Consider the following 15,771-nt stretch of genomic DNA (forward strand, 5'->3'; position numbering starts at 1 on the left):
AACAGAGTGTCATTCATAATTAAACTATTTAAAAATAGAAACCATTGCACAACATTAGAGGAAAATTTATTATCAAACTTTGTAAAGGAGATGTGCGGTAGAACCTACATTAGACGGCTTAACCTGGTGAAAAAGCGCTTAAAATATATGCTAGGGAGAGCCCTCTATATGTCAATACAAGAAGCACAAAAATTGTAACTAAAACAATTTAAGCATGCCTTGCGTATGAAATACGCAAATATTCTTTTTTTAATCAGCTTGCTATGAAACTCTCCTGTTTATTGTACATAAAATTATTAAAGATGATAATTTTTAAGGTGTTGTTTTCAGCCAGTGTAATATAAACAATAAGTTTTATTGGTTTTGCATAATTTTCAGTTATACTAAGCTCAGACGATAAATGAAACCTTAAAAATGGTTAACAAACAATCTAATTCAATACACTTAAAGAGTTCCAAATTGTCAAAATTGTTGATAAAACGTCACTAGACGAGAATTGAAAATAGAAATTTATCAATAAATTCAAATATAATATCAAACCGCTAACAAAAAAAATGATATTTCATAATTTTATAAGATATAAGTGCTTCAGGATATCTCGGACGAACAACACAAACAATTAAGTACTATGGTCGTCTAAGAGACATACATCCAGAAGGGTCATTACATCCACATCAAGTTTGAACAATCTTTGTCGTTTTAAGATGATTTTTTTTGAAAATTTTATAATTTCATTAATACGAATCTTGCCAGTAATATATCCCAGTTTCTAAAGAAATTCAAACTAAACAAATAACTTTCCCTCAGTATGGGGACATACCTAGGTAGACTACAACGTTTAATGCCACTTATGATACATTTGTTGTTCTCTTTAGACCGACGTTTAACCCCACATTGTTTTACGATCAAATATAAAATCAAATTTAATATTTCCACATTCATTCTAACTCTCTACATGCTTCCTTCTGCGCACAAAATTTCAACAGTGGAGCAAAAACCATGTTTAAATCAAACATTTAAACTTTTTAAAAACTGTTTAACGCGTGTGGTATTACTTCAATATGCATTTAAATAAGCCTTTATCATCCTTTGTACTTTAAACATAACTAACAAGATGCGGGTCAAACTTGCATCTAAATTGTGCATATTAAATTGTCCAGATTGTCCGAACAGATTACTGCAAACACTCTGCCAGGCAAAACCACTTGCATGTGACACGAAGTGATCAATCAACCTCTGTGTGGAGTGGCTAGATCAGTAGATTCCCTGAATCCTGGCTGTAGCGAATAAAATAATGCGAGATTTTAAAGCTACAATTAGCAGCACTAATCTACCTCGCAAATTGCTTCTTGCAGCGCGAGCGAAACATTATATTAAGCAAAAATCGCCGCCTACAATCCAGCGAGCGGGTGGACGTTTCGGCAAGGAGCATGATAAATGGGTCATTTATTTCTCCAACACGGTGCAATTGCTCGCCAAATGGTCATCTTAAAAAGAAAGATATTCATTTGACTGCTCGCTCTACATCGGCCCCACCAGAACGCTGGCCACGAACACGGGGATACTTTATGCAATCACAGACGCACGCTAATACAGACACACCAAGGTTCAGAGGCAAAGCATAAGGCAAAAACGGTACGCTCAATATCGTACGCTTCACTTGATTTGCAGCAACATCCTACAGTAAGTGCTCGGTCGAAGAAGTGGACCGAAATAAAATGGCACGAACGTCCAGATATTGTGCAGGAAGCGAAAATATGTTCGTGTAACAAAAAATGTGCTTCATTTTGTCACGATTTCTAGCGACCATGCCACGTGAGCCCGGTCCACTGCACTACTCGCCCTGCTAATAGCGGGTAGTTCAGCAAATTAATGAGGGTCTTCGCAAGGGACGAATTAACATATTAGGGCACAATAAAACTCCAAAAACCAATCATTTATAACCTGCCTCAACCACTCGCCCGTAAGGACTGAACTTAAATCACCTGCCGCTGCAACGATGCCAGCCGTATAACCGGTAAACTCATTTGTAGGACTTCATCACCGGCATGAAAACCGATCAGTTGATCAGAGCCGAACCGAACGAGTGAACGGGCAGCGATTGAAACGTGATGGAAGTCAATTTATTCACCGCTCGCTGACCGATTGATTTGAGATGGAACACATTTTCAATTCGATTGGCAGTGGAATTTTAATTTGGTTCGGTGCATGTGGTAATCGTCAGAAACGGGGTGTTTGCCGCAAATTGTGTTTAGCGTTAGTTTGCTAGGAAAAGGTGCTTCACAAGCAAACTTATAAGTAATTTATTTACTCTTCAATTACGAAAATTTACATCACCAGTCAATTAGTACTGATACTAATGTAATTGTTTATGTCTAATTAAATGTTTCACTGGCGCTCTATATTTTCACATTACTCAGAAATGGTGGAGGCGCCCAGTGAATATTAGTTGTTAACTCATACTGACAAGGCAGTAAGATCAAAATGTGCTCTTTCTTTGGTACGTTGAAGGTTTGCCAGTAATACATAAATGCTTCGGTTAGTTTTGTAGACATGTTTGCTTTATATGGATCAACGGATGTCTATATTACAACACATTAAGCAAATTAAAATATATTTTCAAACTGTTATACGTAAGTGTACGAGTAATTATCCCAAATTAGTTAGTAATGGCATATCTTTTGGGTCAAATATTGGTTTTCCGAGGCACACATTTCGATGAGTTCTTAACACACACGAATTACAGATGTTACAACTTCCTAAAGTCGTTCAATTGTTTGCTGGTTTTGTAAATGGAATGAGGAAGGAAAGAATAGAGGATTGGCAATGGATAGAGCCGCGTGGTGCGGGTTCTATGTACGAAATTAAAACCCATAAAAAATTTAATCATGCTTTGAAAATTATGCTTCAGTCAGTTCAGAGTTCAGAATCACACCGTTTTCCTGATGCTAAATAAATTCTGGACCCTTACAAGACTCAAACATGATCAAGTAAGATTAATGCAAAATTTTAGATGCCTTCCGACTTCAGTCTCGCTCAGACTCATAGCCATGGCAGCTTTCTTTGAAATGACAAAGCTTCTCAAATTATCTGTTTACCAGCGTTAACGTTCCTAGTTTGTAAAAAAAACTTTTGTCAACACTAGAGTAGGAATTTTTGTTTTGCTTAACAGTACTCTTTTATTTCGCACTCTTTTTAATTAAAATTTTTAAGTCAAATATCTAAACGGCTCGCTAAAATTTTCAGAAATATGGCTAAAACTATGGTAATGCTTTTCATACCTCACGCTCTGCATATAAACAAAATAAAAACAAAATAATAAGTAAAGTAAATTCATGTGCTTAGCAGTGTTTAAAAATTTAACATTTCACAACTACTGGGCGCCTCGACGGTTTCCATTGTTTCATTAACTAAGATCTATGGTCAGAATACAAAACCTTTGTCAGTAAATTTTTTAAACAACAGCACTTAAAAAACAAAAGAAAGAACTTGAAATATTCTTGCTATCCTATTTAATTTTTTTTATCTAACAGTTTCCCAAGCAAATTCCGCACTATCAGAATCCATTTTGTACATCGATTATCATCTCGCACTGTACCGCTTTGCACGAAAATAATCTCCCCTGATTCGAGGAAGTGTTATCGAACACTCTTAAAGATACTCCATTCAGTTTCGTTTCAGAAATGTCACATTTTTAATTTATTCCAACTTCCCTATCCGGCCCCTTTGAAGTTGAAGCTCACCTCATCAAAACACAACATACTCAAGCTCCGTAACCGACCCGAAATTCCTAGAACCATTATTACCACCCATCATAGACTCCCGACCCGAGATTCGCACTGCGTTAGGACTGTGTCATCGCACTTGCCTGCCAAACATCGCAAGCGGGGGCCGAACATAATTGAATAAATTTCATTATATTGAGTGTTTTTAACTTTAATAGAAAATCGATACATTTCATGCGCTAGACTTTTCCGACATCAATCTTACTGGACACGGGAAGGTTTTGGGTGGGATGGCATGTTTAGGGTGTGTACTGCCGAAAAGATTTGGTGAAGCGCTCATGTGTTGCCAAGCGTTAGAATTGCGCCAATGTGCGGACACGCGTGTCACCATGAGACAGTTGACTTTGCTACAGCATGCTCGTTACGGTACCCGGTAGCGTCACAGCCAGTGAAATAAAAAGCTTCATTTTTTATGGCCAAAACTTGATGGTACCGGTATTCTCCAGTGAACCGAACATCGACCTTTGTTATGGGACGGACGTGCTACATCAGAAATGGCTCCTAATCAGCAGCAAAACATCGATTGTGATGGAAGCTATTGGCGCCCTATCAGTTGCTGCTCAGCTATTCGCTCAAAATCTGACCTTTAGCAAGCTGCAAAGTATAAAAGTAAAAACTTCTTGCTGTTAGTATGACACTAAATACTAACAATTTGCTTTTATTTGGTTAAAAAAATTATTATTAATTCAGTGAGCTAATATTTTGTAGATTGTGAAGCACAGTGACTTTACTTAGTCATCAATAAGCTTGAAAATCGTCAGAAGGTAACTTCTCAACATATCTCAACTTTGTTTTTCGGTGAAATTGTATTTAGACAATTTTTTCAAATCAATTTCAATCAAATTCAATTTCAATAAACAAATGTCCCCAAACCGATGTGAATTGTACTCCGTCTAGTATTGTCTACCTGTAACGTAATTTAAAGTAATACGACCGACGGCGCTTATAAAAAGCACTTTAGCTCTAATGTTTTCAACTATTTCTAACTCTACTTAGTCTTTTAATGTTTACCGCAACGATATATCCCTTGCATGCTAATTATTCAGCCTTACCTAACCTTCCCAAGCGATGAGGGGAAAGGCAAGAGGAGAAGACTGAAGGGGAGAGTATTTACGAATTAAAAAAAGTGGGAACGAAAAGAGGATAAAGAGAGGTAGTAATCAAAAGGATAGGAAAAATAGTCACTAGGGGCTAGAAGCTAGGGGACTAGATCACTGAGCAGTAAGTCACAATCACTCAACAATGAAAGTACCTGAGTGTAGTATATGGAAGTGGTAAATAATGTGTGTTAGTATGTTAGTATTAGTGTGTCAGATTTTGCATCTAAGATGCATTATAAGATGTAATTGGAAGGTCGGCAGTCAGTCTAGAATAAAGAGTCAAAGCGATCGGTCACAACACTGAGGTCGTTAAAATCACGGGCTAAGCGTTTTAACCACGAAGAATCCTTCGAGCATCGTACGGTCCATATGATGCCAGATTGACTAGCACACGGGAGTTACGAGGGTAGTTCCCTCAGGATTCTTTCTTTTACTTTCGGTACGTCCCACTAAGATCGAGTTTAGTTTAGGACTAAAAATGTTCATTAAACGTAAATAAACCGAGCCGTGAATTGAACCACGAAGGGACCAACAGAGAATAGGTGACCGCGTTACCACAAGTCGGTGTAAGTCGGAATCCAGGCGGTGTCCTATTAACCGTCGCTACGCGTTATAATCATAACGGGCCACTGTTCCCACGACAAGTTAACTCGGATTAGGGAATTAGGTTAAATAATAGGAGGGCGAGAATGAATAAGGCCTAGAAGTATTCCAGACATTAGAGACCATTATACTACCAAGTGCCTGAATTGTGCTATCATCTGCTACATTTGGATAACTTGACCGCTAAGTTTTGTAAACTGGGGAGCTGCATCTCCTTCAATTGTTTAAAACATCGCTTGTTTTGCTTAAATATATGCACTCCTTCGGGAGTTCTTCTTAAACCCTTTATTACGAAACTCTTATTTCGTCTAATGCAAAGTGGTAAAAAATCGTCTAAAATAATTGCATCCCTCAGGAACCTACATCTACATCATCCCTTTACGATATTTCAACTCTTACACGCTATCCTTAATGACGAATCCACTCAAAGCAGAGGCGATAATAAAAACTTTTGCTTAAAAATCATTTGCTGGTGCGTGTCATAAAAAGAGCACGAACAAACATACACAAACAAAAACAAATCCAAGACACGTTCGAGTCGAGTGTTTCGTTTCCTATACTACTCACTTTTATTGCCGAGTTCTAATGCACACCGCTAAAAACAATCAATTACGTTTACAATCATCCTCCGGGCGTACCGGGCGACGAAACAAAATTGCCACCGGTATCACTAAAAGCCAAATGTAAAATTGATTCCAGGCCCTCTCACCCCTCCAGATTCCCCAGTTCCCGAGGCGTATGTGGGAACAGGTCCAAACAAACGAGGATTGCACTAAATCCTGCCACACCGAACGTTTCTGGCGCGTCGGGATGGCATGAATAATTCAAGCCCACCCACTCACCCATCCGGAGGGAGCAGCATCGCGCGCCACTCTTTCTCTTGCTCTAATTGGCCCTAAAAACCTGTGATAGTGGGTACAATAAACCGATAGCATAAATTAAGGCGCACTGCCTGGTGTCCGTCGTCAGGTTTTGGTCCAGCCAGACAGCCACCAAGCCAGGCGGCAGCGAAACAAAGTTCGTGCTGGTGTTGGTGATCCGCGTGGGCCTGGTTCTGGTGAGTTGATTATGGTTCGGCGAGGCAGAAAATCCGCCTCTCAAGCACAGACATTCCACACACACAGGGGCAAGCATAACATAAACAGACAAATAATCCTTACGGAAGTTATTCTCGTAGCTGTCAGGGTTGGCGTACGGCCCAATGGCTGTACACTTCACTTTGTTGGCATTTTTCCATTTGCGTTCTTCACACCAGCCAGTGCGTGTGAAGTTTTGGACATAATTGAATATCGGCAAAATGATCCATGTGTGTGTGGGTGTGTGGGTGCGGATTGAGCAAAGAAAATAAAACCATCCCCACGACAGGGCTTGTTCCTCAATCTCAATCGTACGAGGCATCGCAGTGTGATGTTTGATGGTCTGACAAATGGAAGAAAATAGTACACAGATACCTTCCCGTGCCATTTTCTCACCCATCACCTAGTACCCAGCAGCCGTCAAGGGTTGTGTCACGGAAAAGTCCAACTGTTGGAAAACTTTTTGCACCAGCGACAACAAGCTTCTCTCCGAGGGATAGAGGGAGAGACCATCCGGCGAGAAGAAGCAAGTTGCCCTTCGATCGTAAATAAAAATTTACGACAATTTTCAAGAGAACCTGTTTATGACACCGTCACTTTATTGTTTTGGGGCCGTTATCCGTCTCTGTTTCGCACACCCGGGCTCCTGGTGAAAGATGATACAGTGCACGTTCGGGCGGCGTGTACGTAGCGTGGGCAATCCCAAATGAACACGTTCGGCCTGTCGATGGCAAAGGCTGCTTAAATGAAGTGTCACTTTCTTTCCTTAGGCGTTGCGTTTGTGTTTACGAAATTCCACAAGGCCTGTTAGTGTGCCTTCCTTACGAATTCCAGCATCCGGTAGCTGCTCCTCATCCGTTGCGGTGTACACTATTGAGCTGCTCGTCAACACTTTTTACGACCCACCCAGTATATTGTTGCTCTTCTGCATTCTGGAAGCACTGTCGTTACTGTTTGTCAACTTCATCGTACGAACCTCGATGATTCGCTCCACAACCGGATAAGGAGTCGTGTTGTGTAACGTGTTGAACTGATTGAACTAGTGCACAGCAGAACAGTGAAATCAATGCCACTAGCTGCACTCGTAACACTAGCGATATTGCCGTGCTATTGTTTGTCATACCACACACTAGTTATCTTGATCATTTCAATCAACACTTGGATATGAGGTCTGGCCATACTTGATTCATCAAAAACAATAAATCACCGTAAAAAAACACTCGCTGAATACTACAAACAGAGCAAGAACACTAGCCTTTATTCCCATTCAACATTGACCAATTTCTTCAAAGACCTTCATCACAAATTCAATATGAATCAAGCCTCAAGCCATACCAACATAAACATATCTATCAGGCCCGTCTGCGTTGTTCACGTGCAAAACGAAAACATTATGCAACATAAAAACTACCAACCGTCATTTACTTGTCTCATCTAGCATGCATCATCCACACAAACTACTTAATGAGCAGCTTCTTGCCCACTTTCGTGCACCATCTCAATTGCGCCTGACTTGCTAATTGCTTCAAGAAAAACTTTTCTTCTCTCTCTCTCTCTCTCTCTCTCCTCACCTCGCGCATCACGCTCACAAACGTAGTTCCGGATCGGATCCGGAGCGGGACTATAAAAGTCCACAGCAATAAATAACAAAGCTGAAAAGTTTTAATAATTTCTCAACTTTTCAACACCACTCCCGATGTATCGTTTCAATCCATGGACAATGGTGGGGCCTCCATGGTGTGCTAGCAAAATATGGTATACATAAAGCTTTTGACACAAGGCACAAAAAAAATGTGCATCGAATGCAGATGCACCTTAGCTCAGAGCTTGCTACAACCGAGTGGAGAAGCTCCACTCTAAGGATCTCGCGTTACTTAAAATTCTATCGATGTTTTCCTGCTTTTGTGCTGGGCACTGGTTTTCCTCCAATGATTAAGCTTTGCGGTTGATCATAGACAACCTTGGAGGTTTGGACAGGTCGACAGGATGCATTATATGAGCACTTTCCATGAGTACCAGGGAGTGCAAGAAGCGCCGAAAATTATTTTCAAAGTTGTTCTCTTGCTGAGACTTAGTTCGGAAATTCAAGGACACCCTGACCTTATATGTTGTCCATATTCTCTCTAACTTTGATGGACCCACTGTTAAGGGAGTTTCAAATGAAGAGCAAGAAAATAAATATGGATAATGTTTTCTTAATTATGTGTTGCTCATGCGTCCCATCATAGATAAAGAAAAAAACTTTTCAATTATCAATGTGTTGCTGCTGTACTGTGCAACACATTGATAATTGAGATACCGGTGGTGAATATTTAAGGCATGAGATTGTTTCCTTCATAATACTTTTTCCAACGAAGGAACTACTTCACTTAATCGTATCTTAATTTAACCTGCTCAGGGTATAGCTCGTCGTGTTCTTTGATTATACGGTGGATTCAACTAAGCTCAATCGTGTACCATCCATCTTCGATCTCGGGGTGATTATTGATCAGGAGCTGACTTTTATTGGCCATGTATAATTTATCGTATCGAAAGTAAACAGAATAATGGGAATAATTCCTGGCCTAACACAAGCCTTTAGGGATCCGCCTTGTCTCTCATGCAACTATGTCGGCAAGCCGTTGCCAGGAAGCTCGGTCCGAGGCTGATCTTATTGATCCTTAATCTAATCCCATACCAATAAGCCTAGTAGGTCATTTAATGATCCAGCAAGTCGTTAAGACAAGAAGAAGATCCTTAGTGAATCTTGATTCCTTTCAAAATCAATATGACTGAGCCAAAATTCAAACACAAATGCTGTTTTTTACTGAATTTTTGCACAGATGTACATCAAATCTGGCTGGGTCCAAAGTTGAATGACTTTCTGTTCAACCTTTTGTCGGAAAAAGCTCGGAAAAAATCATGTTCAGCTAAAGCGGACCAGTTTCCATGGACTAGTACAAGGGTCCTACTTGAGCAAGGACGCCGCCGAAATACAACTGACTTAACAAACCACTTTGGACAACCTTGCCGAGTGGTCTGAAAACCTTGGTATCAAGTGCGCTGCAACGAAAACTGAGATAGAAGTCTTTTCTCCTTTTAGCGACACGACGAAAAACAGGGAGAAAAGACTATTTGACCCGAGAATTGATGTCTTTCTGTATGGAGAAAAAATATCAACTACCGATAATTTTCGATACCTTGGTGTTTGATTCAATTCAAGGCTAAACTTCACACATATAACCCATCTGGGAGTACACATATCACCCATCTGGTGCAAAAATGCAGTAAAAGAATCAACTACTACTACGGTACTATGCGTGTTGGTAGCATATGCTTCCATTGGGCATCCAACACGCATGTCCTCAAACTAGAGAGGCTACAGTATCGTTGTCTTAGACTCCCACTAGGGAGCATGGAATCAACACACAACATGTCCCTAGAAGTGATGACCGGAGTGATGCCGCTGAAACTACGTTTTGAAATGCTGTCGCTTTGCCTTCTAGCCCGTTCTTCAGCATCAAATCCCTTGATCGAAGAAAATTTTAAAGCGTTTCTAGAGACAGGTTCTAAGAGCAAAATCTTGAAAATTTACGAAGATTTTGTTACCCTAACGCTCCTAGCGATCCACAGGCATTAAACCGTGCTGCCCTTCCTGAGACCTACAGTTCCCTTTTAACAACAGATTCCTCGTTGCACGAGGAAATTAAGACCATACCGAATGATCTTCGCCCGATGGTAGTTCCGGGCATTTTCAGGGATAAGTATGGCCATTTAGACCAAATAAGCCAGTATTATACTGATGGATCATGCTCTAAGGAAGGCACCGGCTTCGGCGTTTTTAGTGAGTCCGCTCGAAGCATTTTTCAAATTGCGGGAGGCGTGTAGTGTCTACACCGCAGAAGTAGCCGCAATGTTGTACGCACTATTGATGATAGCAGCGAGACCTTCGGATCAGTACTTCATCTTCACAGATAGCCTTAGCGCTATCGAAGCACTACGATCCCCGAAGGCTGTTGAGAGTCAGGATTTCCTTACCATGAAAATCATAGAATTGCTTAGCTCAATGTTCGACAAGGCGTTCAGGATTTCGTTAATTTGGGTACCTTCTTGTTGTGTTTCGGAACAAGAGGAATCCACACGTGTGTTCTGCTTGCGCTTCAATCCCCGACTGCCTTTTATTGCCTGCTGTCATTTGACAGCTATGACAACTTTCCTCCCCTTTACAGAGAATTATTTATGGGTTCTTAAACAATGTTTAAACTTAACGTAATTTAGCTGGTAATGTTCTTATTCTTATAGATCTTCGCAATGTATTATCTCTTGCTTCGTGATTATCTGTGGACGAGGTCTTACCATGATCATCATTTGGTAATACCATGTCACTATCCGTGCTTTCTCGTTCTTCTACTTCTGTTTCTGGGCATGTAAATCTTGTTTCGAATTGATTTTTTTCGGGTCCTGGCCTTAATTGATTTACATGTCTTTTCCAAATTCTTCCATCATCTAATACGACTTCATAATGTAATTTACCAATTTTACTTTTAATTGTACCGAATTCCCATCTCTCTTTATTCGGTACGAAATTTCTTGCAGTTACTCTATCTTGTGGGTTGAATGATCTTTTTGTAGGTTTTTCCTCATACGTGGAGTACTCTTTCTCCTTAGGCGGTAACATAACATCTATACGAGATCTGATCTGCCTTCCTAACATCAACATTGATGAACTCTCTCCCGTAGATGGATGCACCGTTTTTCTATATATCATAAGTATATTTTGCAGTTGCTTAGATATTTCAGAAGTCTTGCAATTCAAAGCCTTAATCTTTTCTTTAATCGTCTGTACATATCTTTCAGCCTGCCCATTTGTTGCTGGATGATATGGCGCTCCCATTTTATGGACAATCCCATTTGCTTTTAAAAATGATTGAAAGCTTTCAGATGTAAATTGTGTTCCTCTATCTGTTACTAATGTGGATGGCAAACCAAATGTAGAGAAAATTTCTCTCATTTTTTCTATTGTTGTTTCAGTGTTCATGTCTTTAGTTATTTTTACCTCAGGCCACTTACTAAACGCATCAACTAAAATGAGGAAATAGCATCCTTGAAACGGCCCTGCATAATCCGCATGAACTCTATGAAATGGAACTGTTGGTCTTTCCCAGATATGCGTTGAAATTTTTGGTGGATCTTTTCTAACTTTCGCACATCCAATGCATTGTTTAGATAATTTTTCTATATCTTCATCTATTTTATGCCACCAACAATATGCTCTGGCCATTGATTTCATTCTACAAATTCCAAAATGTCCTGTATGCAATTCTTGTAATACTTTTGTTCTTAAGGAAGGTGGTACGTATGCCCTTGACCCTCTCATCAAACATCCGCTTTGTAAAGTGAATTCTTCCTGATCTATTCCAAAACGATTTTCCTTTTCTACTGTTCTGCCAGTCCTTAAACCTTCCATGAGTATTTGTACTGTGTCGTCTTTTTCTGTACATTCCTTCAATTCTTTCAAAGTTACTGGTAATGTTTCTATCTGATTAATTTCAATTTCATCTATTTCTTTGCTTGTTAAGTCATTTCCCTTGTTTGAAAGTGGAAGTCGTGACATCGCGTCCGCATTTGCATGATCTTGCGAAGGTCTATGTCTGATTTCGAAGTCGAAAGATTGTAAGAACACTGCGTAGTGTTGCATTCGTAATGCCGATAACGTAGGAAGACCTTTGTTTGGTAAGAATATTTGTGATACTGGTTTGTTATCAGTTTCTAATATGAACTTTCTTCCGTACAAGTATCTTTAATATTTTTTTACTCCAAATATTATGGCGTACGCTTCCTTATCCACTTGAGTATATTTTTGTTGTGTGCTTGAGAGTGTTTGGGATGCATATTGTATCGGACGTTCTTTCTTGTCAGGCATGATATGGCTAAGAACAGCACCTACTCCATACGGTGAAGCATCTACAGCTAATATTAATGGAAGGGTACTATCGTAGTGTACCAATACTCTCTCAGACTGTATTTCTGACTTTACCCAGTTAAAGGCCTTTTCACACTCTGTATTCCACCTAAAATTTGTCTTGTTTTTTAGTAGGTTGTTAATTGGATACATGTAAGTACTTAAGTTCGGCAAAAATCTTCCATAATAGTTCACTAGTCCCATAAAAGCACGCACTTGATCCTGATCTTTTGGCCTTGGCATCTTCTGTATGGCTTCTATTTTTGATTCCATCTTATGTATTCCTTGTTTGTCGATTACATACCCGCAGTATTCTATACTATCTGCAAAAAAGAAACATTTTTTTACATTTATTCTTATGTTGTTTTCGTCAAATCTTTTTAAAACTTCAGTTAGTCTTTGCATATGCATTTCGTCGTTGGATCCTGTTATTTTTACGTCATCTAGAAAAACAGACACTCCAGGTATGTCTTGGAGTATTGAACTGATTTGCCTTTGAAAAATAGCTGGTGCCGAAGCAACCCCATACATCAATCTGTTAGGTTTGAACAGTCCCATATGCGTATTTAATGTTAGGATTTCCTGACTTTGTGGATGGACTTCCATTTGCAAGTAGGCTTGAGCTAGATCTAGCTTCGTAAATTTTTTCCACCAGCCATGTTTGCAAACAGCTCTTCTATTGTAGGTAATGGGTGTTCATCTACTAACAAATGTTTATTCACCGTTAGTTTGTAGTCACCACATAGTCTTATTTTATTTCCAGTTTTCTTAACTGGAACAATAGGAGTGGCCCACTCACTTTGATTTACTTTTGTCCATATTCCTTGTTGTACTAGCTTATTTATTTCTGTTTCTACTAGTTCCTTTAACGCGAAAGGTAAGGTTCGTGATTTAAGAAAAACTGGTCTAGCGTTCTGTTTTAAAACAAGTGAAGCTTGCATATTTGTTATTCTGCCTACTGTTTCTTCAAATACTCTTGGAAATTTTTCCATAAGCTTTTCTTTCACTTCTTCCGATTGTGTGCCGATTGATTTCACTAGTACCTTTCGGGTGAGTAAAATTTCATTCCAATTCAACTTTAAGGACTGTATCCACTCTCGTCCCAATAAAGGGCGTCTATTAGAATTTACAACAAATAATCTGAGTTTTGTTTTTGTGTTTCCTATTCCTACTTCGATCAAAATGGTTCCGTATAATTCAATTTCCTTTCCACAATAACTGCTCAATCTTATTTTTGACGGCAACATTAAATAATCTTTAAACCACTTAAGTTTATCTTGAAGGTTGATAATTGAAACTGGGGATCCCGTATCTATTTCGAATTTAATCACTTGTTTGTTCACTAGTAAGTCCAAAAATATTTTTGGTGCATATACAGAATCTTCACTTTTTATGTTACTCACTACAACTGTATTTACCTCTTCTTCTTCCTCCTCGCTGTCGTGAATTTCCTCGACGACATTAACCTTTTTCTTCGTGTTGTTTCGACACACACTATGCAAATGTCCAACCTTTTTGCACTTTAAACAAGTAGTAGTGGCATGTCTGCACATGTTTGCCATGTGCCCATCACTACCACATCTATAGCATTTCAGCGATGCTGGCTTGTAGTTCTTTTGTTTTAGCTCCGGCTTCTGAGATTTTTCTACGAACTTCACTTCGGCTGCGGCTGCTTCATGTCTCACAATGCCTATTCCTTGTTGCGTTGCTTCCATAGCTGATGCCAATGTGGTTGCCTTTTCCCATGTAAGCTCCTTCTCTTCCAACAGCCTGGTTTGCATGGCTTTGTTTTGCAATCCGAAGACAAATTGGTTTCTTAACGCCTTGTTCAGGTATTCGGCGAACCCACAAAATCTTGCTTCTTTCTGGAGCACTTTGGCGTATTCCGCAACCGTTTCACCTTCTTGCTGTTTTCGTTGCCAAAATTTGAACAATTCTACCATTTCCAATGGTCTGAGTTCGTAATGGGAAGTTAATTTATCCACTACTTCCTGGTAGGTCAAACCTTCCGGTTCTTTGGGTAAGGCTAAATCACACAGGGTGTTGTAGCATTCCATACCCATGTAATGCAAGAGCACTGGTTTCTTTTTCTCCGGCTGCAAATCCATCATCTCCATTGCTGTCTCCAACCGTTTTACCCATCTCTTCCATGATAACACTTCTTTGTTGTATGGTTCAATGTAGACATTATGAGTCGGATTATTCATTTTGATAAACTTTTCCTCTACGGGTAGACTTGAACAAACACTGTTTTTTTTCTTTTCCTCTTCCATGAACTGGTTCAGCCTCGTCGCCAACTGTTGTGTTTCGGAACAAGAGGAATCCACACGTGTGTTCTGCTTGCGCTTCAATCCCCGACTGCCTTTTATTGCCTGCTGTCATTTGACAGCTATGACACTTCTCATTGTGGAATTCCCGGCAACGAGAAGGCAGACTCACTGGCCAAAACAGGCGTCCAACAAGGCGCCTTTTACGACCGTCCGATCTCGGCCCGAGAGTTTCTTCGTCTACCACAGCAACTTTTCCTGTCTCGCTGGCAGAGCATGTGGGAGGCGGATGATCTCGGGCGATTCCTTTTCTCGATCTCTCCGCAAGTGTCCCTGCGGCCTTGGTTCGGTGGGCTCTCTGTTGATCGGGCATTCATACGCATGATGTCTCGACTTATGTCGAATCATTTCGCGTTGAATGCTCATCTGCAGCGTTTAACTCTGGCTCAGACGAAGGTGTGTGGCTGCGGTGACGGATTTCACGATGTTGATCACCTTCTTGGAGTTTTAAACCGCAAGACCCTCCTTGTTGGGCGCACTCGGGAGCATCAGCAGCCGAACGGGTATAGAAATTAGAGAAGTTTTGGCGATTAGAGACCTCGCTTACATGAGGCTGCTGCATGACCTGCTCTGACCAAATTGACGCTAGAGTCAGCATTTCTAAGAGGACACCTAATGCAGAGCACCTAATGGAGTACTCTTTCATGAACGTATCCTTACCCGCCAATATCCACATCGAATATATCGAGACGAAGCAGGTTTGCCCCTCAGTAAAATCCTAGAAGATCGTTTCTCTGCTATTGTATTTTCCTTCTCGTGACCTAACACCCAACCTTCATTATTGATTCTAAAACGGTACGTTTTCTGCCTAAAAAGCTTTCCTATATACTCTCTCTCTCTCTTCTTGGCCTAACGAGGTCATGCCTGCCATTTCTGGCTTACTAGACTTAATAATACCACGTAGCAGGATAGTCAGGCCTTACTACGGGGGAACGGTCC

At 40.1% G+C, this 15,771-nt stretch overlaps 1 protein-coding gene across 1 annotated transcript; it reads right to left on the reverse strand.

Moving 5' to 3' along the window:
* Positions 1 to 12,519: 12,519 nt before the first annotated feature.
* On the reverse strand, positions 12,520 to 14,454 carry LOC118503514. Its single transcript, XM_036036866.1, has 2 exons — positions 13,924 to 14,454; positions 12,520 to 12,828 (listed from the first exon to the last, which is right to left on the reverse strand). Exons 1-2 carry the CDS (start codon positions 14,446 to 14,448, stop codon positions 12,820 to 12,822), a joined length of 534 nt encoding a protein of 177 aa, XP_035892759.1. The 5' UTR covers positions 14,449 to 14,454; the 3' UTR covers positions 12,520 to 12,819.
* Positions 14,455 to 15,771: the final 1,317 nt, after the last annotated feature.

The sequence above is a fragment of the Anopheles stephensi genome, chromosome 2, assembly GCF_013141755.1.
Source record: "Anopheles stephensi strain Indian chromosome 2, UCI_ANSTEP_V1.0, whole genome shotgun sequence".
In the NCBI taxonomy this organism is placed as follows: Eukaryota; Metazoa; Arthropoda; class Insecta; order Diptera; family Culicidae; genus Anopheles; species Anopheles stephensi.